The 22058-nt window shown below is 38.7% G+C and overlaps 3 protein-coding genes across 4 annotated transcripts; all 3 read left to right on the top strand.

Annotated features, from left to right (window-relative positions):
• The first annotated feature begins 8776 nt into the window (after positions 1–8776).
• On the top strand, positions 8777–9587 carry LOC135672447 (signaling peptide TAXIMIN 1-like). Its single transcript, XM_065180931.1, has 2 exons — positions 8777–9133; positions 9278–9587. Exons 1-2 carry the CDS (start codon positions 9021–9023, stop codon positions 9399–9401), a joined length of 237 nt encoding a protein of 78 aa, XP_065037003.1. The 5' UTR covers positions 8777–9020; the 3' UTR covers positions 9402–9587.
• Positions 9588–11101: 1514 nt separating this feature from the next.
• Positions 11102–16168, top strand: LOC135649662 (pyruvate decarboxylase 1-like). 2 transcript variants are annotated; one of them, XM_065168292.1, is made up of 8 exons: positions 11102–12296; positions 12390–12553; positions 14243–14490; positions 14593–14804; positions 15000–15088; positions 15180–15297; positions 15566–15754; positions 15876–16168. In XM_065168292.1, the coding sequence occupies exons 1-8, from the start codon at positions 11850–11852 to the stop codon at positions 16044–16046; spliced, it is 1638 nt and encodes a 545-aa protein (XP_065024364.1). In that variant the 5' UTR covers positions 11102–11849; the 3' UTR covers positions 16047–16168. The 2 variants fall into 2 exon arrangements, with proteins under 2 accessions (XP_065024364.1, XP_065024358.1); XM_065168286.1 differs by having other exon boundaries at positions 14243–14804.
• A 964-nt stretch (positions 16169–17132) lies between these two features.
• Positions 17133–21937, top strand: LOC103973720 (malate dehydrogenase, mitochondrial). The gene is made up of 7 exons (XM_009388363.3): positions 17133–17557; positions 17695–17868; positions 18016–18184; positions 18271–18332; positions 18450–18574; positions 19980–20097; positions 21548–21937. The coding sequence occupies exons 1-7, from the start codon at positions 17303–17305 to the stop codon at positions 21689–21691; spliced, it is 1047 nt and encodes a 348-aa protein (XP_009386638.1). The 5' UTR covers positions 17133–17302; the 3' UTR covers positions 21692–21937.
• The last annotated feature ends 121 nt before the right edge of the window (positions 21938–22058 follow it).

Below are 22058 nucleotides of genomic sequence, written 5' to 3'. Positions count from 1 at the left end.
GAGATCACGAAAATGAGATCGATTCGTCTTTAAACACATATCCTAAATAATCTCGGTCATAGGTTACTCGAGAGGGACATCATGATAACCGAACAGACTGGTGTGCTGTATACCCGTCCATATGATGGATGCAGTTGGTCTCATAGTTGCTCGTGTAGGGACACTAGGGATATAGTATAGGTGCTCATTGGAGAATGAGTTCACTGATTGATCTGCTTACGGAATGCTAGATGGTTGATGATGCCTTATTGTCGGACAGTGATTCCATAGTCCTAGTGGTATATCTGGTCCTTAGACTTGAGATACCAAGGATGTCCTGTATGAGTGCTCCACTCTTTGATATCATACTTATAGGTTTGGTTGTCCCAGATCTAGTACAACTGGTCATTGGAAGTGGTAATCGACCTTACGAGGGCTATTGAGTGTTGATAGAGGATCATCCACTCTCGGCGTCATGAAAGGAATATCCCATGTGTTATTGCTCAGACAAATCCCTAGCCAAGGTCATTCGGGTTAAGAGAGAAAGAGTTCTCTAGGAGAATCCGATTAAAGTGAAACTCGAGTATAAACCGATCGGTCTGACAGCATCATGCTCGATATACGGTCTTTGGGATATTAGATGGATGATGGACTATAGGTACATGGTAACTAAGGATAGATAGGTCCAATGGATTGGATTTCCCTGTATCGTATAGGGACTACGACATAGTGGCCTAGTACGTTCGTAGTCGATGAGTCAAGTGAATTATTACAAATATAATAATTCACTGAGTTAGAAGGAGTTCTGACAGGTATGACTTACGGCCAGCTCGATATTGGGCCTAGAGGGTCACACATATATGGTAGGCATTGCGATGAGTAGAGGTTCGGATATGAGATATCCGACGAAGCCCTTGTCTTATTGGATATCCAATAAGCCCCTGAATTATTGGATCCCATGGACGAGATCCAATAAGAGCCCATGAGAGATTATTGGATAGAGATCCACTAATCTAAAAGGCTTGGGTTATTGGATGTAGATCCAATACCTACTAGGGGAGGATCCATTAGGTTTTGACATGGGACCTCTATAAATATGAGGGATTCAGAGCCTCATAGGCTAGAGTATTTGCTTGCCTCTCTTATTCTCCTTCCCCTCTCTACCTCAGAGTAAGCTTGGAGTTTTGAGGAGCGTCGTCACAGCCCTGCTGTGTGGATCACCGCTAGAGAGGAGGACGCTTGACCTCCTTCACCCTCTCCTAAAGATCTGCGAGGAAACAGGGATATACGATCTCCCTAGGTAACACAATATACTCTATACGTAGTTTTTCAATTTCGTGGATTTTGCGCACCAATCTTCGCATGACGACGAACATCTCTTTGGGAATCGTGGATTTTGTTTTCTTGTTCTTTCGTTGCGTATATGATGTCGCCCCCAGGATTTCCCAACAACAACTCTATACTGAAATCTTTCTCTATAATATTTAACTACTCACCACAAGCTTTGTCTTGCAACCTGTATAAGGTATGATATTTCTTTCCACTATCTACAACAAGATTGCTAGTCATATATACCCTACAAGCTAATCACGTGAGTGATGGAATATATGACTTGACACACAGTCTTTTTGCTTATTATATTTTGGCATTTGCCACTTTATATTGACTATTTCATATATGCATATATATATTGTAATGTCCTTGGATTTGTGCAATTGAAATCGGATCGTGACGAGATCATGATAATAAGACCGATTCGCCTTTAAACATAAATCCTAAATAATCTCGTTCATAGGTTACTCGAGAGAAATATCGAGATAACCGGATAGACTGGTGTACTGTATACTCGTCCATATGATGGATGTAGCTGGTCTCATAGCTACTCATGTGGGGACACTAGGGATACAATAGAGGTGCTCATTGGAGAATGAGTTCACTAATTGATTCACTTACGAAATGTTGGATGGTTGATAATTCTTTATTGTTAGACAACGATTCTGTAGTCCCAGTGGTGTATCTGGTCCTTAGACTTGAGATACCAAGGATGTCCTATATGAGTGCTCCACTCTTTGATACCAGAATTATAAGTTTGGATGTCTCAGATCTAGTACAACTGATCATCGGGAGTGGTAGTCAACCTTACGAGGGGCTATTGAGTGTCGATAGAGGATCATCCACTCTCGGTATCATGAGAGGAATATCTCATATGTTCTTCCTCAAATAAATCTCTAGCCAAGGTCATTCGGATTAAGAGAGAAAGAGTTCTCCGGGAGAATCCGATTAGAGCAAGACTTGAGTAGAAATCGTATGAGTTTGATAACACCATGCCCAGTATACAGTCTCTAGGATATTAGATGGATAAGTGACTATAGGTACATGGTAATTGAGGACATACAGGTCCAATGAATTGGATTCCCCTGTATCGTTTGGGGATTGCGGCGTAGTGTCCTAGTACGTCCGCAATCGATGAGTCAAGTGAATTATTATATAGATAATAATTCACTGAACCAGAAGGAGTTCTGACATATATGATTCACGACCAACTCAATATTGGGCCTAGAGAGTCACACATATGGTAGGTGTTATGATGAGTAGAGGTTCAGATATGAGATATCGGTCGGACCTCCTATCTTATTGGATATCCAATAAGCCCCTGAATTATTGGATCTTATGGACGAGATCCAATAAAAGCCCATGAGAGATTATTATATAGAGATCCATTAATCTAAGAGGCTTGGGTAGTTGGATGAAGATCCAATACCCGATAGGGGAAGATCCATTAGGGTTAAGTTGATAGGGGACCTCTATAAATAGGAGGGATTCAGTGGTTCATAGGCTAGAGCTTTTGCTTACCTCTCATATTCTCCTCCCCCTCTCCACCTCAGAGCAGGCCTGGAGTTTTGAGGAGTGTCGTCGCAGCCCTACTATGTGAATCACCGCTAAAGAAAAGGGCGATTGACCTCCTTCACCCTCTCCTAGAGATTTGCAAGGATTCAAAGATATAGGATCTCCCTAGGTAACACAATCTTTACTATATACAATTTTCTATTTCGTGAATTTTGCGTACCAATCTTCACACGACGACAAGCATCTCTTTAGGAATAGGGGATTTTGTTTTCTGTTCTTCCGCTGCGCATGTGATGTCGCCTCCAAAGATTTCCCAATAAAGAGAGCCCTTACTGAGCTTCCATTGCCCTCTATGAAATCTGCTATCATAGTCTTCATCATCTAGTCTTCTAGTTGAAATAAAATTCAGCCTCAAGTTAACCACATACCTTATATCTTTAAGCACTAACTTGCAGTCAAGGTTAGTCTTTATGTGGATATCACTCATGCCAATGATGACTGTTATGCCATAGTTGCCTATCTTGATAATACCAAAATTTTCAGACCTATAGGTAGTAAAATACTCCCTCTGTGGCCTAGCATCATAAGAAGCACCTATGTCAATCAACCACTCAAGATCCTGACACACACAAGAAAAATTATTATTAGAATGAGATAAAATCAAATAATTACCACCTTGCAATGTAGTTGTGGTATTATCTTTTGACTTTACCGACTTCACTTCTTTTCTCTTTTTTTTTTTTGCTCTTCTTAGGTTGCTTGCATTAGTTCTTATAATGTCAAAAAGAAGGGAAGACCCTTTACATCAATTTCTAAATCATGACAAAGGTAAGTATCAATCTTATTTGTGCATCATTATGTTTTCAAATTAAAATATGCACAACTTCAAAACTTTTAATTTGTATCCTTACTTCATACATTATACAAATAAATTAATCACTATGGGCATATCATACATGATACATCATTTTGGTAATAAATTATAGCATTTATCAATATTTTGATCATGATACCAAGCATTCATCATTTAGAGCATTCATGATACACATTATATACATATATCATCACAATAAAAAGTAATTGCATGCATAATTTCAAATCATGATAGTATTAATTTATCAAATTACATCCTACCATCAAAACTTCTTCGCATTTGTATTTCATGCATAATTTTATTTCATCACATTAGGAGTATTAAGAGGAATTAATTAGGTGATGAGATAAATATTTCATGAATACATGGAATTATATAAAAAATCATATCATAAATGTTTCATACATTCATATCATCACATCACATAAAAGAATATAAACAAAAATTGGTGATGAGACATTACTTCATGAATGCAATAAAATTCATATAGCATATCATGGTTTATTAGAACTAGTCTTCTTTTTGGTTAATAGAAAAAAATAGTAGTAGAGCAAGATCTCAATTCATGCATATCAAATATTCAATCATCAAAATCATGATTCATCTATAAAATGCTCCTTTTTAAATATTCAAAGAGAGATCTTAGGAGATCAAATAATAAGAGATTTTTAAATAAAATTTTAAGTTAAGAATTTTAAAAAAGATATTCTCTTTAGTAAATCACAAAAGGAAACACAGGAGAAAAAGATTTCAATTCATATTACAAATTTTCTCAAAATGTAAGAGAATAAAGAGTAAGAAATCATGATTCATAAGGGATTTTATGTTATAAATTTTAAGAGATCAGGATCATAATTTTGATAAAAATATATTCAAATTTAAATCATCAAAATCATTTTCAAAATCTAAGATATTCACAAAGATTGATACAAATAGATTCATCAAAATCAATAAGATAGAGCAAAATAATTTTCAAGAAGAATGTTTTCCTCTTTTTGGTTGTTTCAAAACATATGATTTTGTTTCATTTATGTCAAATAAAAATATGTATCATGTTTAAAACCAAAAGTATAAGATTTATTACAACAAAGATCAATAAGGCACTTTCATTATGGTAAAAATCAATAATCCGTAAATCGCAAGATTCATCATGCATAATTTCAAAATTTATTAAGCATGATCATTATGCATGACACTAAAACATGGTTTCAAAATGTTTAATATTTTCATTACACAATTTCATCATTATGCATCATCATATTTTCAAATTCGAACATGCACAATTTCAAAACTATATCTTTCATTTTTCATGCATGATACAAATAACTCAATCATCATTATGAGCATATTATATATGATATTCAAGCATTTATGATACATTATTTTGGCAACATGATCATAGCTTTTCAAATGATGGTATCTAAATGTCAAAGTTCATTACATCCTATCATGCATGATCATTAACTTCTCATTTGTATTTCATACATTATTCAAAATATCAAGAGAATTTTGGTGATGAAATATACATTTCATGAATGCAAGAAATTTTACATAATAAAATTCAAGTCATAAATTATCAAGATGTCGAGTAGCATAGGTTAATTTGAATAAATCATTTTTAGTGAATACCAAGATGAATCACATCATGAAAGAATTTTGATTCATGGAAAAATTTCATGTATCGAGAAATCAAGATGATAATTTATAAAAAATATTACAAGTTATATTCAAGAGAAAAATCATCATTCGTTTTTAACCCATTCGATTTATCAAATCAATATCATGATTTTGATATAACTCATTTCAAATTCAAATCATTAAATCAAAATCATTTTCAAGAGATTCATATAAATCAATAAGATAGAGAAAAACAATTTTCAAGAACAATGATTTTCTCTTTTTAGTTATTTAAATTCATGTCATTTATTTCATTTATGTTAGATAAATATGTGCATCAACATTTAGGGTCGAAAAATGAATTTTGTCATAAAGATCATCAATATCAATATACCACAAAAATTATTATGTATAACTTTACAATCTCATGCATAAAATCATCAAATCATAGTATCAAAATTTTAATATTTTCATTCTATCATTTTACATTAGTTTCATTGAACATAATTTTGAATGATTCTTATAGATAACAAAAACTTCTTTAGTTTTAATTTATGTGATTGACTTTATATTAGCATGCTCAAATTTTGTTCTTAAGTCAAAATCATACGTCATGTTTGACTACCAAAGACAAGGTTCGAAAAGATCATCAAGCCTTTCATTCAAAAGCCATGCATCATTATTAAGCATGATATTAAACTTCTCAATATTTTCATTAAGACATCAAGCATGGTTTCAATCAAAATCGTAAATCATCAAAATATACATTCTTACTTCTCAGGCACATACATAAGATTTATATTTAACATTTTATTACATTTTCATTTTTAAACATTAAATTATTAAACATGTAATTTTCAAGAAAATTAATCCTAAACTAAATTAAAAATAACTTATGAAAAGTATTATGTAATTTCGAAATAAGTTAGGGGGATTTTGATTACCTCATCATGGAAAGTCGTTAAAGCGTAGTTTGCCACCTTGCCTTTCTTGATTTTCTCCTCATCTTCGGAGGAGCTCAATTCATCTCAATTTTTGTTCTTCTTGCATTCAAAGCAAGTAATTCCATTCTTTTTGCTTTTTAATTTTTGTTTCATTTGTAGTTTAAGTTCATCATTACTTGAGCTTATGTTCGAGTGGTCTTCATGTGTTCTATGTCCCAAATCCTTCCCGTCCTTTGGAAGGTTGTTCTCAAGTTTCCTTTTTATCACATTGTTCATTTCGTAGGTCATTAAAGACCCAATTAGTTCTTTGAGAGAAAATATCTTATGGTTCTTGGCCTCTTGAATTGTCGTAATTTTTGGATCACAACTCTTTGGAAGGGATCTTAAAATTTTAGTTACTAGTTTAAAGTTAGAAAAATCTTTACCAAGAGCTTTAAGTCCATTGATGACATCCGTGAAACGGGTGTATATGCCTCCGATGGACTCACTTGGTTTCATCTAGAAAAGTTCGTAAGAATGCATAAGAATGTTGATTTTGGACTCTTTCACTCGGATAGTACCTTCATGAGTGACCTCAAGAGTTCTCCAAATATCAGAAGCTGAATCACAATTCGAAACACGATTAAATTCATTTTTGTCAAGTGCACGATATAAGGCATTCATAGCCTTTGCATTTAGAGAAAACATCTTCTTCTCTAAATTATTCCAATAGTTCATTGGAAGAGAAGACATTTCAAATTCATTTTCGACTATGTGTGCCATAAATTCAAATCCAAAGAAAGTAAGAAAACTATCATTCAAGTTTTCCAACAAGTGTAGTTCGTCCTATTGAAAAAGGGAGGACGAATGAGAGAGTAACCCTCTTGAAGGCCGAAAAGAGTCATTTCTATTTGGATGTTAAACCAAAGTAGAAAACCGTGGCTCTGATACCAATTATTAGGATCGGAGCGGCACTAAGAGGGAGGGGGGGGGGGGGGGGGGGGGGGTGAATTAGTGCAGCGGATTAAAACTCATAAGTTTGAAAACGATTTCATAAATGCGTAGAGATTTCGATTTTCTTTCTCACATAAATTCTTTACGATATAATAGCTATCAAATGACCGAGAGGATAGGTGCTCCATCCTTAGATAGCTCATGGGTGAAGGAAGTTTCGGCCTTCTCCTCTAGAGTAGATCCAAGTAAACCAGAATATCCTTCGAGATTTAGAGTCGATGAAACTCAGATGATTAGGACTTGGTAATGACCCCAAAGCTCCTAGATTGCTTGCGGACTATGTACTTCATCCCGACTAGGTGCGAGCTATAAGTTACTTAGTTGGTTCATCGCTCATATAACTCATTGTTTATGTTTCTTTGTTTGACTTCTAATACACACTAGATATGGGACTTCAATTTTTTTCTTCAATTGTGTTTTACCTCCGATCATGGAGGATATCATCTTCCCAAATAATATTCAACTTGTGGTACTATCTTGTAGTATTTATTAAGAAATGTTATCGGTATCACCCCGAATCATAAATTTTTAAAAAAAAATTAATTATTACTTGATTATTGGGGAAGCCTCGAAGATTAGTAATGTCCGTCAGATAATAAAAGTTAGGATGAAACATTTCTTCTTCACAAGTGTTATATTTGAATTGTGGTTCAATCCCACCTGGTTTGCATCGCATGTGTATAACAACAGCCAAGGCTTAAGGGACCTATTCCCTTTGTTTGGATACCAATATTCTATTGATTCGATTGACTTGTAGAGATTTAGCTAAAATTAAAATACACCATACAACATACAAAGTAGACTTCAACAAGTACATAAATTGGTTGTAGCGTTGAAGTGTGATGTGGTTCTACTTCAACAAGTACATAAATCGATTGTAGCGTTGAAGTGTGATGTGGTGGTACGAAAAAAGTTTTTATCGTCGAATTCAACCATCGCATCGTCTGGCACTGCACGACAAAATCCTTCAACAACTTCTATCGTCGAATTCATTTCATTTCTATATATATATATATATATATACCCAGAATTTTTTATATTCTCTCTCATAATTTATTCGCGGCAAATGAAAATTGGGCCGGCCTCGTGACATGAGCACCGTAAATACCAGTCACGCCGTCCCGGACTCCAGACAAGGTCGCCTCCTCATGGATCTCGTCAAGTCATTTGTCCAAGCTGAGCCACGAACCAGGGAATGAGTATGATATTTTTCTGCGAGTGATGCCGTACCAACGTTGTCAACCAATGACGATACGTCTACCCCTGCTTCGTGCTACGGGTGAGACATGCGACCGCAACTGGGCCGAACGATTGGATCGTATGTGACGCGAATCTTCCGTCGCCGAGATGGACCACCGACCACGTGGTGGCCCGTCACGTCAGCCAATTCCACCGTGACAATAAAGGAAGGGTCTGCGGAGTGGAGCAGCGAGTTGCGTACGCAGCGAAAGAAGACAAAACAGTGGGGGTCATAAATTACACGCGCGTCGGGCAAGTTTACCGGCTCTGGAATCCTTTTTTTTCTTTTTGACTTGCCACCCCACCGAACCCAACCTTCCCAGAGAAGCCTCTCTCTGCGAGCGACTGGCCCAATCCTCCACTCACCCCGCAGCCTTACTTCCTCATCCTAACCTATCTCGTCTGCTTTAAGCAAGCAAACCATCTCCTCCTCCGCTTGGCAATTCCCGAAACGCGAACCAGAGGGAGAAGGGCTACTTTGCGGCGGCGACGAGAACGAGAAAGAAAGGAATAGAGGAAGAAGAAGGATGTGCTGCGAGTGCGACTGCGAGTGCCGGCCGCTGGGCTGGCTGCTGGGCCTCCCCTTCGCCTTTCTCTCCCTCCTCATCTCCATCGTCGGCGCCGCCATCTGGATCGTCGGGTATGTCAACATCCCTGCTCCTTTCCTCGCCTTTTAGATGGATATAGTTCTTCAGATCTGTGGTGACAGCCAATCGAGGGGACTCCTGTTTTCTTCTTCTTCTTCTTCTTATTATTATTCAATCGTGTGGGAGTGCAATTGCAGGTTACTGCTGTCGTGCATCTGCCCCTGCTGCCTGTGCGTGACCATCCTGGTGGAGTTCGCCATCGAGCTCATCAAGGCGCCGCTCCATGTCATGAGGTGGTTCACTTCCCAGATCCCCTGCTAGTATTCTTTGATAGTTCGGTCCTCCATAAGACGGATGTTGTGCTTCAGAAGATTCATAATACACAGAGAGAGGTGGAGGTGGAGGAGGAGGAGGATTAATCCGTGTTTGCTGCAGATGTTGATTCGTCTTCCATGTGATGTTTCTTATAATCATTCATCGGATACTCGCCCTTTTTGCTTGGATTCATCGATGCTTTTGGGTTTCCTCCTGCGTCTCAAAACACAACCACTACATATGCATGCTATATGTCAAAATTCTTCTTCTTCTTCTTCTTCTTCTTCTTCTTCTTCTTCTTCTCAGGTTATTTATTTAGATTAAAAAAGAAGCCCAACCCACGGATTCTGTATTGGGATTAACTGTTTCACGGGCAGAGGGCAGAAGAGGGGATAGACGTGTCTCCTTGGTGCCATGATGATATCGCTGGTATTCTCATAGAAGAGAAGAATGTGTAAAGAGCATCCATCGTTCGGCCGTGCCATCAGATTCACCTCCGGAGGATTAGAATTACATGTTCGATAGCTTTCGTCTTTCGTGTATAATTGTCCAAAGTCACTTTCACTTAACCATTCCAATCGATCGACACATTGTGTGAAGGTAAGGCAGCCTTGTGTTGCGAATCACTAATATAAGAGTATAACGTCTCTCAAAAATATGCGCCTCTCTTTTATTTGCCAAAGCCAAGGCAGAACGATATGATGCTTTTAGCCTCAGGGAGCAATGATATGGATGGTATGATTTCTTTCCCCAAACCCATTGCTGCCCCTTAAAAACAAGACCAATATTCGATAATTCAATTACAAGGTTATAGTAGATGCCAGTGATTGTAATGCTTTATATTTTTAATTATAATTAAACTAAATAATATATTCATTTCATTATCATCGCACGTTTCAACCGTGGTGTTGCCATGCAATTTGGTTCCTAGATGCAAAAACAAAGATCTAATTTGCAAAGATATATATATATATATATATATATATATATATATATATATATATATATATATATAGTACTAGAAAAATGAAAAGAGAACAACTATTTCAATCGAATCTATGTATTTACATTCCTTGAAATGGAAACAAGTCATGTACTTCCTATAAAATAAATTATAATCAACGATCATCAGGTCAACATGACTTTCATCCTCGTCAAGAGAAAATATATTTACTCACGTGGTAGAAAGAATTTTTATATTTTCTTAAGAGTCGAATAACATAAAAAGGTATGACCTTAAAAAAAAAAAAAAAATTTGAAAGCACTAAAAAGAAGTATTTACTCACATGGTAAATTTTTTTTTTGTATTTTCTTAAGAGTCAAATAACGTAAAAAGGTATGATCTTAAAAAAAAATAAAAAATTAAAAGTAGGAAATAAAAAGTCGCCGGTGCCCTTTGTAAATAAGTCACTTCCGTCTTTGACCCGCCTTCTCCAGCCGCGCACCCATAGGTTGCTTGGCCACATCTAATCCACCCTCCCTGTACAAACCTCGGGCGACCATCACAATCATCATAACCAAGAATCCAATCTGCAGTCCAAAAAAAAAGAAAATTGCATGGGCAGGAATCCGAGATGTGGCCAACAGGTCCTCCCATCCAACTGTTTTTAGGGATAATCAAAAGGAGCCGCCAGTCGCCCAGCTATTGGTACACGCAGACCACAGACATCAGGACGGCGGCGATTAGATCGCGGACGAAGCGGCTGGCTGAGATGGCCCTGCAAGCTTTGCGTTGGTGTGGCACATAGAACACAGCTCGCTCGCTCGCTCGCTCCCTCCCTCCCAAACAACACAAACGTCCACCTGCAAATGAATGAAACCGGAGAGAGCTGCATTCTGCTGATGTGTTCGCCGCCGGATGCCTGCGAAAGTCGTTGAAAAGTATTAACACTTGGAAGTGAAGGAGGAGACGTCGTAAGACTATTCCATCCGACGGCTAACAATTACCTGCTTCCGCGAGCAAAGACCGGTTTGCATTTCTCTTTCCTCAGCCTTGTTATTTTATTGCCTGCAGTTGGCTTCGTCAGGTGCGCACCCACGTGCTCGTGGATAATCTAGTTTATAATCGCTTCTGTATAATTGAAGTATATCTGTCACCTAACGCTGTGTAGTTTGTAAGCTTATTAGTTCGCTTCTAGACGACGCGTCGGATGGATATTCCCAAAGTCCCCAAATGCATACATAGTTTGCCCCTGGTTTGGGTTCTCCGGTATCACAGTGCGTGTTCCTGCTTTCGGACCCCAGTTTTCCCGTACCCCATCCCGTGTTCCTGCTGTGAGACCACTGATTTCCCACCCCGTCCGCTCTTCTCCTCGCCCTCCTCTTCCTCTACTTGCTTGTAAATAAGAACCTCGCTCGACTCCCCGCATCCCTCCCACATCACAACCGGCGAGCGACACCTCTAACAAACAAACAAGCAAACACCTTCTCTGCTCCCACCGAAACTACCGGCAAATGCAGGACGGACTGGACAACGGCGGCCGAGCCGGGCGGCGGAGCCCCGGGACACTGGGACGGCACCTGGCCCGCCGGCTGGTGCAGGTCGGCGTCCGGGACGTGTTCGCCGTCCCCGGCGACTTCAACCTCACGCTGCTCGACCACCTCATAGCTGAGCCCCAGCTCAACCTGGTGGGCTGCTGCAACGAGCTCAACGCCGGCTACGCCGCCGACGGCTACGCCCGCGCCAGCGGCGTCGGCGCCTGCGTCGTCACGTTTACCGTCGGCGGCCTCAGCGTCATCAACGCCATCGCCGGATCCTACAGCGAGAACCTTCCCATCATCTGCATCGTGGGCGGGCCCAACTCCAACGACTACGGCACCAACCGCATCCTCCACCACACCATCGGGCTCCCCGACTTCTCCCAGGAGCTCCGCTGCTTCCAGACCGTCACTTGCCACCAGGTTGTTCTTTCTGCTTCTTCTGGTTGCTGAGATCTCATAAAGCAAATGCGTGGAACTGATGGGACTGCTTGTTTATGTGCTCGTATTTTCTAGGCGGTGGTCAACCATATGGATGATGCTCACGAAATGATCGATACCGCGATCTCGACAGCTTTGAAGGAGAGCAAGCCAGTGTATATCAGCATCAGCTGCAACTTGCCTGGGATACCGCACCCTACCTTCGTGAATGAGCCGATTCCTTACTTTCTCACGCCCAAGTAGGTCTTCTTTAGCTCGATCTCTCTGTTATTTGTGTTGTTGTGTGTATATAGAAATGTTAATTTATGTGGCGGAACAGTCTTATTTTTATTGCGTTCAATCTGTATGATCGAAGCGAAACAACTGTCACTTCTTTACGATTTTAAGCATACAGATGATGTTGGACCAAATATTATTCCTTTAAGAAGGTTATATATGGAATCCTTGTAGTTGTAAGTGGCATTGAGTTTTTTCTTTGTTTACTTTTGATCTGTTGATCATCTTTCTTGGGTTCATTCCTACATTTGATTCATTATCAATCTGCAAACAAGCATGCCTGATACAACCACAACACTACGCCATGAGAAGAGTACTATAAGTTCAGTTCTTTTATGGAGTCGCAATGAAAACTAAGATGGTTGATGTATAGTGTCTTGAGCTCTTTGCAAATTGTGCAATAAGTTTCTGTTCTGTGCATGTATGTTTGTTTATTGATAGCTAAGAATGGTTTAGTTAGTCATCGGTAGAACCAGTCATACTCACATTCAGGTTTTATTTGAATTTGAGTGTCAGTTGTATTATTAATATCTGTTGATAACCAATATACTTTGGAAAACGAACATGTAGGCAACAGTATGAAGGTATTGCTGATGTCCTAAGAATCTTCCATAAGTACAATGGCTAATAATTCTAATAAGAATCTCCAGTTGCAGGTAAAGAAAAACATATCTTTGTTGTGTGGTTTTTCCTTTTCGTAAAATCAAATAGGTCAGAAGTTATGCAGTATAGTTTAAGTTGGATATTTTACATATATTGCAGACACCACTCTGTAAAGTAAAGAAGTTTTCCTTTTTTGTGTAAAACTGCTGAAGAATATAATTGTTTGACCCCTGTAAGTTCACTCGGTGTCTGATTTGGAGGTTTATTGAGATTAGGAAATGATCATGAATCAGATCAAAATGAAATATCTATTTTTTACTTGTATATTACTGAATCTAATCACTTACTAATTGTGAAAAACTGGAAACTTAAGATGTATAGGAAGTCAATCTTTTATGCATGTTGTTAATATCATTTTAAATATGCTAAATGTGGGCAATGATTCATCAATTTCTTCTCTCAATTTTTGTAAAGTTTTTTTATATGTTTATTCTGAAACTGTCAATCGTTGGTTGTGGAATTCTAGTGATGGAAACTGTGTAGGGTCAGAACAGAACTAAATTCTTTTTATCAGTCCGCTAGTGTCACCTCAATTTAACTACATAATACTGTTCCTATTATTTTAAATGATCTATGTAGGAAAACAATAAATGAGCCCTATGAGTAGAACTGATATATTGACACTTTGAAAACCCAAAATCTTTGTTTTCACTTAAAATTCTTGCACTATTGTTATACAATAAGTGCATACTTGTAAAGTCGGTACAATGTCGTGCAGCTAACAGTTATGGTCTGGATACTTGATTATAATGTCTGTCGTATGGTTTTGTTATCATAGGTAGTGATGAACGTACTGTCATGTCTATTAAGTTGATCATGTGACATCTTGTGTACTTAGTGGGCTCATGCTATCTCTAAAGATCACCGAGTGACATCCTACATATGGTCTCTGTAATGCATTATTTTGTGAGATAGAAAAAGAATAACTGCAACTTCAAGGGCATCTCTAGTATTTGTGTTTGGAAATGACAGACTTGTATCCTTTGCAGGGTGAGCAATCAATTGGGACTAGAGGCTGCTGTGGAGGCAACGGCACGATTTTTGAACAAGGCTGTGAAGCCAGTTTTAGTTGCAGGTCCAAAACTGAGGGTGGCAAAAGCCCATCAGGCCTTCATGGAGCTAGCAGATGCATGCGGGTATCCAATAGCTATTATGCCGTCAGCTAAAGGGATGGTACCCGAGCACCATCCTCATTTCATTGGTACTTATTGGGGTGCAGTTAGCACCAACTACTGTGGTGAGATTGTGGAATCAGCTGATGCATACATCTTTGTTGGCCCGATATTTAATGATTATAGCTCCGTGGGTTACTCATTACTGATTAAGAAAGAAAAAGCAGTGTTTGCACAACCCAACCGAGTTGCTATTGGTAACGGCCCTTCCTTTGGTTGGGTTTTCATGGCGGATTTCTTGACTGCACTATCTCGGAAGCTCAAGAAGAACACTACTGCCTTGGAAAACTACCACCGGATCTATGTCCCACCCAGTAGGCCTCTCAAACGAGAGAATGATGAACCTTTAAGGGTCAATATACTTTTTAAGCACATTCAGGCATGCCTTCAATCATTGCTCTTGCTACTAACTTTTTATTCATCCAATTTTTTTTCCTTTAACATGGTTGAAAAGCACCTTTTCTCTTTACCCTCTTTGCTCACAAGAAACTTGTAACTCCTACTAGGTTTGACATTGGACTGCTTGTTCCATTTGTGCAATTGATCTCATTACTTTTTCTTTCTTGTCAAACAGGATATGCTGAGTGGAGAGACAACTGTTATTGCAGAGACTGGCGATTCATGGTTCAATTGCCAAAAGCTTCGCTTGCCAGAGAACTGTGGGTAAGTGAGTTTTATGGTTAGGTTGTTGCTAATTGTCATATCTCCCGATTATAAGTCACCAAATGGCTTGACTAAAAGGCAAATTACACAGGTATGAGTTCCAAATGCAGTATGGATCTATTGGATGGTCAGTTGGTGCCACTCTTGGATATGCTCAGGCTGCTAAGGAAAGGCGTGTTATTGCTTGCATAGGGGATGGAAGTTTCCAGGTAAAGTGAGAGAGTGACTACCTGCATGGTCAATGTGAGAAAAAAAGGTTTTTGATAACAAAAAAGTTGATGGCTAAACTTGCTTTTGCATTAGGATTGTCTTTTTAACGAGTGGGGTCTTTCTTCTTTCTGGGTTAGTGGTATTTACAATTTGGGCTCTTATAGTCCACCTAGTATTTGTTCCTATGTGGTCAAAAGAAGATTTGAGGAAATATGGTCCATTTGCTCATTCAGTAGTCACCGGTTAATTATTTCCTTCATTCTATAGGTTACAGCTCAAGATGTATCAACAATGATCCGGCATGGGCAGCGAAGCATTATATTTCTCATCAATAACGGTGGATATACCATCGAAGTAGAGATCCATGATGGGCCTTACAATGTGATTAAGAACTGGAACTACACTGGATTTGTCGACGCCATTAACAATGGGGAAGGCAAATGTTGGACTTGCAAGGTGAGTTTGTGATGACAAAATGGTTGACTGTTTTTATGCCTCTTTGGTACTAAGGTTTTTTTTACCATGTTTATGGTGTGAGGTTGACAAAGAAAATTCTGCGGTAAACTAATTATTGTAGGTGAGGACCGAGGAAGAATTAGAAGAGGCCGTCGCCAAAGCCACAGGAGAAATGAAGGATAGCTTATGCTTCCTTGAGGTAATTGTGCATAAAGATGATACGAGTAAGGAGCTACTGGAATGGGGATCGAGGGTCTCGTCCGCCAACAGTCGCCCACCTAACCCACAGTAGAGAAATTTGTATGAAACAACGATAAGAGTCGATGACTGACAAGTACTATGCTGATATCCCAATGTCGTAATAAGGAAAACCAAATAAATTATCTGTTGCAATTGGAAAGTAGCATTCCATTTCGTGTTTGAGTTGCATATCAGCCGTCGATTCTAGTTGGCCATCCATCTCCTGGGATGTTCGTTACTTTGGGATGCATCAGCAACCGGTTGCGTTCCAAGTGGTTTTTGCACTTCAATTCTCCTTCTCATGGACGGAATATTCTTCGACTTTTAATCTGAGCTGTTGTTTCTGCACCATCACAATTATTCGTCCCCTTTGCGGTGACCACTAATGCTGGCCTCAAACCTCTGCTTGCTTTTCCTGGCCACAACTACTGGTTTGTTCATTGGTTTCCCCACCTCGACTGCGACTTCCTCCACCGATACAAATCGGTAATAATGGATGCTTAAAACTGTGCTTCTGCTTCGATAATGCATACGAACGTTGACATCACCGGTGAGCTTTTTACTCTCAACCGAACGAGTCTCTTACTTTACTCATCATTCAACTAATTAAATGCCACATGACAGGGGGCTCGGCAAGTCCATGATGCACTCGAAGCCAGCCCAACCTTTTTCTCTCTCTCTCTCTCTCTCTCTATATATATATATATATTTAATTTAGAGAAAAAATAATGACGTCATGCATTACGTACTACGATGATTGCATCAGAATCCGACTCTTTTCCCGGCCTCGGACTTACGACTCAACCGTGAGTTGGCAGAGCCAACCCACCCGCGGATTTGTGCCGGACATGTCAGCTGCTTCTTCACAGAAACGTCGAGGACTCTCAATGGTTCCATCTTGTGACCGCATTCGCATAATAATTACATGTCGATCAATGCCCAGTAATTTAGACTGAACTGAAAATAAATGTACGTCGAAGAAGAAATAGCACCTTTACATTATATATATATATATATATATATATATATATATATATATATATATATATATATATAGGTTAATTAAGGATATGTAGATATTACATTGTGCACAAGATGTAGCATGCGGTCGGTCTCGCTTCGTTCTTCAACAGCTGTAAACTGTATCTTTCCACGCTGCAAGCGAACTCGCAGCGAGCGAGGCTTCCGAAGCTTCCAGAAACCAACCGTCGCTCAGCTTTAAAAGGCCCCCTCTCCCATTTCATTGCCGACCGCTGTTTTCAATTTCTTTTACGATTTCCTTCGCATCCGATCCCTTGTTCTGGAGCGATGAGGAGTTTCGTTGTCAGATCCATCGAGTCCGCCCTCCGGCGCCGCGGGGCCGCCTCATCTAACCGCCGTCTCTTCTCCTCCGACTCCGCCCCCGAGCGCAAGGTTGCCATCCTCGGCGCTGCCGGCGGGATCGGCCAGCCCCTTGCCCTTCTCATGAAGCTTAACCCCCTCGTCTCCAACCTCGCCCTCTACGATATCGCCGGCACCCCCGGAGTCGCCGCCGACGTCGGCCACATCAACACCCGCGCCCAGGTCTCCTCTTCCTTCCCCCATCCTCTACTACTTCTAGATCTTACCCCTTTTGTCTACTCACCCTTTCGATCCTGTTTATCGTGAGTGGATCTGATCAGATCTAAGGGTTTTCCGTCTGTTTCTTGATGGATCTCCAGGTCGCCGGCTATGTGGGCGAGGAGCAGCTCGGTAAGGCTCTCGAGGGCTCCGATGTGGTGATCATCCCGGCCGGCGTGCCAAGGAAACCCGGCATGACTCGTGATGATCTCTTCAACATCAATGCTGGCATCGTCAAGTCGCTCTGCACAGCCATCGCGAAGTACTGCCCCAGCGTATGTCTTTCTGTCGCTTCAACCCACACAATTTTCTGCTCTCTCTATTCCATTCCGTGCACGCCTTCGTCCCAACTAATTGGAATTCTCTAGTCCATCCGAGGAGCTGATTCTGCTGTTGTTTTTTTCTCCCCCTAATCGGATCAGGCTGTTGTTAATATGATAAGCAACCCAGTGAATTCAACTGTGCCAATTGCATCCGAGGTGTTCAAGAAAGCGGGAACATATGACGAGAAGAAGCTGTTCGGTGTCACTACTCTCGATGTTGTCAGGGCCAAAACTTTCTACGCTGGGAAAGCGAAGGTTCCGGTAGCTGGTAATGCCTTCTTTTCCCTAATAGTTGTTTTGTTCTTTATTAGCTTAGAGAATGTCTGCAATTGATCGGTGAATTATTACTTGCAGACGTTAATGTTCCAGTTGTTGGTGGGCATGCTGGCATAACCATCTTGCCTCTGTTTTCCCAGGTAATTTCTGTGGATTCGAGATCCTCTAAACTTTTCTTTTGAATGTTAGGATCTTTTGTGCTTCTATATATGTCTGAGCAAATAGAGATATATGCTTAACAACAAATTTGTTGACAGGCAACTCCTGCTAGTAATGATTTGGCCACCGAGGACATCAAGGCTCTCACGAAGAGAACCCAGGATGGTGGTACGGAGGTTGTGGAGGCAAAGGCTGGAAAAGGCTCAGCAACATTGTCTATGGCGTAAGTCTGTGGGATATTTTTCAACTATATTGTTCTGACTCTTCTTTATTTTAATGCATCAATACATGTTAGCCTATTCCATGTGATATTTATTTATTATTGTGTTAGCTTCTTGGAAACACTGTCAAATTTAGGTTTGATATTTATTTATTTATTATTGCTTCTTCCATATGATATGTAGTCCACATTTGTACAGATTTATCTTGTTTTTGCATTTTTGAACAATTAGATCTTTGGTTTGATCTAAATTCCCGAGGAGATTTACTATTAAGTTCTGCATAGCCATGTTAGATGTTTCATGTACATTTAACTTCGTTTCTTATGATCGTTCTGTTGAGACATCAAATATCTTGTAACTAAATGGTGACAGGCATCTGTTTCTTATGATGCATAAGCAGACAAAACACTTTATCCATTTAAAATTAAAAATTTTGTTCTTTTCTATAATTCTGGAACTAGAACATTACTAAATTTACTGGTAGCAGCAGGTGAATCAGTCAAATCTGTCAGATAACAACTTCAATATAGTGAGAGAGCATGTGGAAGACCTAGGACTATCAAAATAGGGAGAATAGATACATTGGCCTTATGGTTGTCAGATGATATGGTGTTCTTAATTATACATACCTGATATACATGTTATGCTGCTCTCTAATATTATAGAAAAAACTTTGTCAAATTATCCTTTTTTTTACTAGAAGAGTCATCATCCACAATAGTGTTAATGAATGCCATCTAAGCATCCCAAGGTTATATACATCTCAGGGATCAAAAAAACTAAAGGAAAATTTTCTTTAGAATTATGGATATTGATAGGTCTCGTACAAAAAATGAATGTGATGTTTGACACTAGAGGAGATTGATTATATATATAATTTGTTGTTTTAGATATTCTTAATTTTAGTGCTTTTACTCTGTTATCTTGCAAGTCATAAGTTCATTAAAGGTATCATCATTTCTGGGATTCTTTTAGAAATTTAATTAATTTGAATTCAGGGCTCAGGGCTCACTATATTAGTGACTTGTTGCCCCATTCTCAAAGTAAATCATTTGATGGAGGTGTTTAAGGTGGTGGGTATTAGGACCATTAGGAACTGGACTTCTCTTGGTCCATGATCCATATACATGCAATAATATCCTTTAAATGGTTGAAAACAAAATCCAATTCTCTCTCTCTCTCTCTCTCTCTCTCTCTCTCTCCCTCGAAATGCATGTGCTTCAGCAGCATATTTGTTTGCTGCTAATATAGTAAATGCATAGTTTCTTAGATTACTAGAAATAATATTGGATGAGCAGGACATCTTTACGACTCTTGTGCTTGAAGCCTGTAATTTTTGTACACGACATAACTTGTCTTGTTAGCATCTATTTTGTTGTTCATTGCTTAATGAATATCTTGATGCAGATATGCAGGAGCTATCTTTGCAGATGCATGCTTGAAAGGTCTTAATGGGGTTCCTGACATTGTTGAGTGTTCATTTGTACAATCAAGCATCACAGAGCTGCCATTTTTTGCTTCTAAGGTGATTTTTTCAAGCTTATGCCAAAATATCTAAATAGATGAAGAATTTTCTTAATATTGTTCGATGATGTTAAATTTTTTTTAATTTGGAAAATCCTCATTAAGCTTTTCAGGTAGATGTAAGCATCTACAACGATACACTTAAGATCCTTACCTTTAGTTTTTACAGCTTTTACTATGTCACAAATCGAATCTTCTATAATGTTGTGCAAGAAACTATTTCCAAGGTTTAAAATCTTGGGGGTAGAATAATCTTATATTTTGCAAGACCAGATGCTTTTCTTAGAATTTTTAAGGAATCTGTTAGAATTCATTTCTATCTTTATATGCAGTTGATATTGTTAGTTCTTATATTTTGCTTTTATTTCATCACAGCCATTATGCCTGACATGTGATATGGCTGTGATGAGCATGGAAAGTACACTGTTCCTTATATTTATTTACTTGTGATTAATGTCATTGCCTTTTTAGTTAATTTGTGCTATATAAGTTATTCTTTTGTAATATATGGTTTAAGTATATGGCAGTTAAAATGTTAATTGAGACAATATTTGTATACTGAATTACAAGTCTCATCTTTTGAAAAAGAAGATCGATGACTTGTTTGATGTGCTTTACCTATGACCGATGGATTCTTGTAATTACAGATCTTTTTATACTTGTATAATGCTGTTTTAATCTAATGATATATGGTGCAATTTGAAAGAACCATCATTTGTTGGGAAAGCCTTGTGGTGCCGAATAAGAGTCAAAATATGGGTCCAACTAGCTGGTGCTTACAAATCGTTTGACAAATGAGCAATGAATAAAAAAGTAAATATAATCATAAGGAAGTTAAAACTTTTTTTTGTTCATCCTTGCTTTTATTTGGAATTTTCTGTTTGTATTTTCATCCTTGCTTTTATTGTAATGTTGGATAAGGGTCCTTATTTCATCCTTGCTTTTATTGTAATGTTGAATGCTCACATGATTGTGAATTTCCTAATACTAGAATGCTTTATACTTGGGAAGATAATTGCTGTACATGCTTTTCTTGGTGTGTTTTTTTCTTTTGTAAATTTGTTGCATCTTATTGTTATGACCCACATATTTTTTGGAATTGATCATGATTTTGACCAGAAGATTATTGCATTTAAGTGAAGTTAGCATTGGTGATTCCAGTCCTTTTTTGCATTAGTGAAATTAGTCAGGAAAGCCATGTATCCTTTCAGCCGCATACCATTATTGCATTTAAGTGAAGTTAGCATCTATCCTGTCGCCTATCATCATAAACTTTTGGTTTCCTTTCCTAGTGAAAGGCTCCGCTAATGTGGGTTCTGTTTTGCTTATCAAAATATCGGTGATTTGATTTGGTGTTGTTGAATTTGCTAACTTTATTAATTTTGTTTTATTTGCTTACTGTATATGCTGGTTGATTATTGTCTTTAGCATAAAACTTTGTCATCCTACAGGTGAGGCTCGGGAAGAACGGAGTGGACCAAGTACTTGGGCTCGGGCCATCTCTGTCTGATTATGAGAAAGAAGGATTGGAAAATCTTAAACCTGAGCTTAAGGCCTCCATTGAGAAGGGAATCAAGTTCGCAAAGGACAACTAGCTTAAGACCTTTTATTTCTGACTTCTTTACAATTGACCATCAAAATTTTGTCAAAAGGCCTCTTTCTCTTTTGTCGCTAATTATGACGGCATTGAAACTTTGTTATAATGAGCCATGCATGCAAACTGTGATGAAAACATATTTCACTGACCAACAAATTGCACATGGTGTTCAGCGTATGCTTTCGATTTAATGTACTGTAGACTTCGAATGAAGTAAGCCAATATCACAATTATTCTTTTAGCACGTTTATGGCTTTGGTTAGTGCCTTTGTTGTGCGTATTCAATGATAACGTATTGTTTATGCATAATCTAAATCTATGAGATGAGGTTACGCTTTTCTCAACCAACATAGTACGAACCTTAG

The sequence above is a fragment of the Musa acuminata genome, chromosome BXJ1-4 (assembly GCF_036884655.1).
Source record: "Musa acuminata AAA Group cultivar baxijiao chromosome BXJ1-4, Cavendish_Baxijiao_AAA, whole genome shotgun sequence".
NCBI lineage: Eukaryota > Viridiplantae > Streptophyta > Magnoliopsida > Zingiberales > Musaceae > Musa > Musa acuminata.
The sequence above is the reverse complement of the archived record's forward strand: the minus strand, read 5'-3'. Positions and strand labels throughout refer to the sequence as shown.

What these genes read in the sequence shown, in the direction of transcription:
- LOC103973720 (XM_009388363.3), top strand. Translation starts at nt 17,303, where the DNA reads ATGAGGAGTTTCGTTGTCAGATCCATCGAGTCCGCCCTCCGGCGCCGC. An exon ending in TCGCGAAGTACTGCCCCAGC is followed by an intron (nt 17,869 to 18,015) that starts GTATGTCTTTCT and finishes TAATCGGATCAG; the next exon opens with GCTGTTGTTAATATGATAAG. An exon ending in TCTTGCCTCTGTTTTCCCAG is followed by an intron (nt 18,333 to 18,449) that starts GTAATTTCTGTG and finishes ATTTGTTGACAG; the next exon opens with GCAACTCCTGCTAGTAATGA.
- LOC135649662 (XM_065168286.1), top strand. Translation starts at nt 11,850, where the DNA reads ATGCAGGACGGACTGGACAACGGCGGCCGAGCCGGGCGGCGGAGCCCC. An exon ending in AGACCGTCACTTGCCACCAG is followed by an intron (nt 12,297 to 12,389) that starts GTTGTTCTTTCT and finishes CGTATTTTCTAG; the next exon opens with GCGGTGGTCAACCATATGGA. An exon ending in CCTTACTTTCTCACGCCCAA is followed by an intron (nt 12,554 to 14,242) that starts GTAGGTCTTCTT and finishes TATCCTTTGCAG; the next exon opens with GGTGAGCAATCAATTGGGAC.
- LOC135672447 (XM_065180931.1), top strand. Translation starts at nt 9,021, where the DNA reads ATGTGCTGCGAGTGCGACTGCGAGTGCCGGCCGCTGGGCTGGCTGCTG. An exon ending in GCCGCCATCTGGATCGTCGG is followed by an intron (nt 9,134 to 9,277) that starts GTATGTCAACAT and finishes GTGCAATTGCAG; the next exon opens with GTTACTGCTGTCGTGCATCT.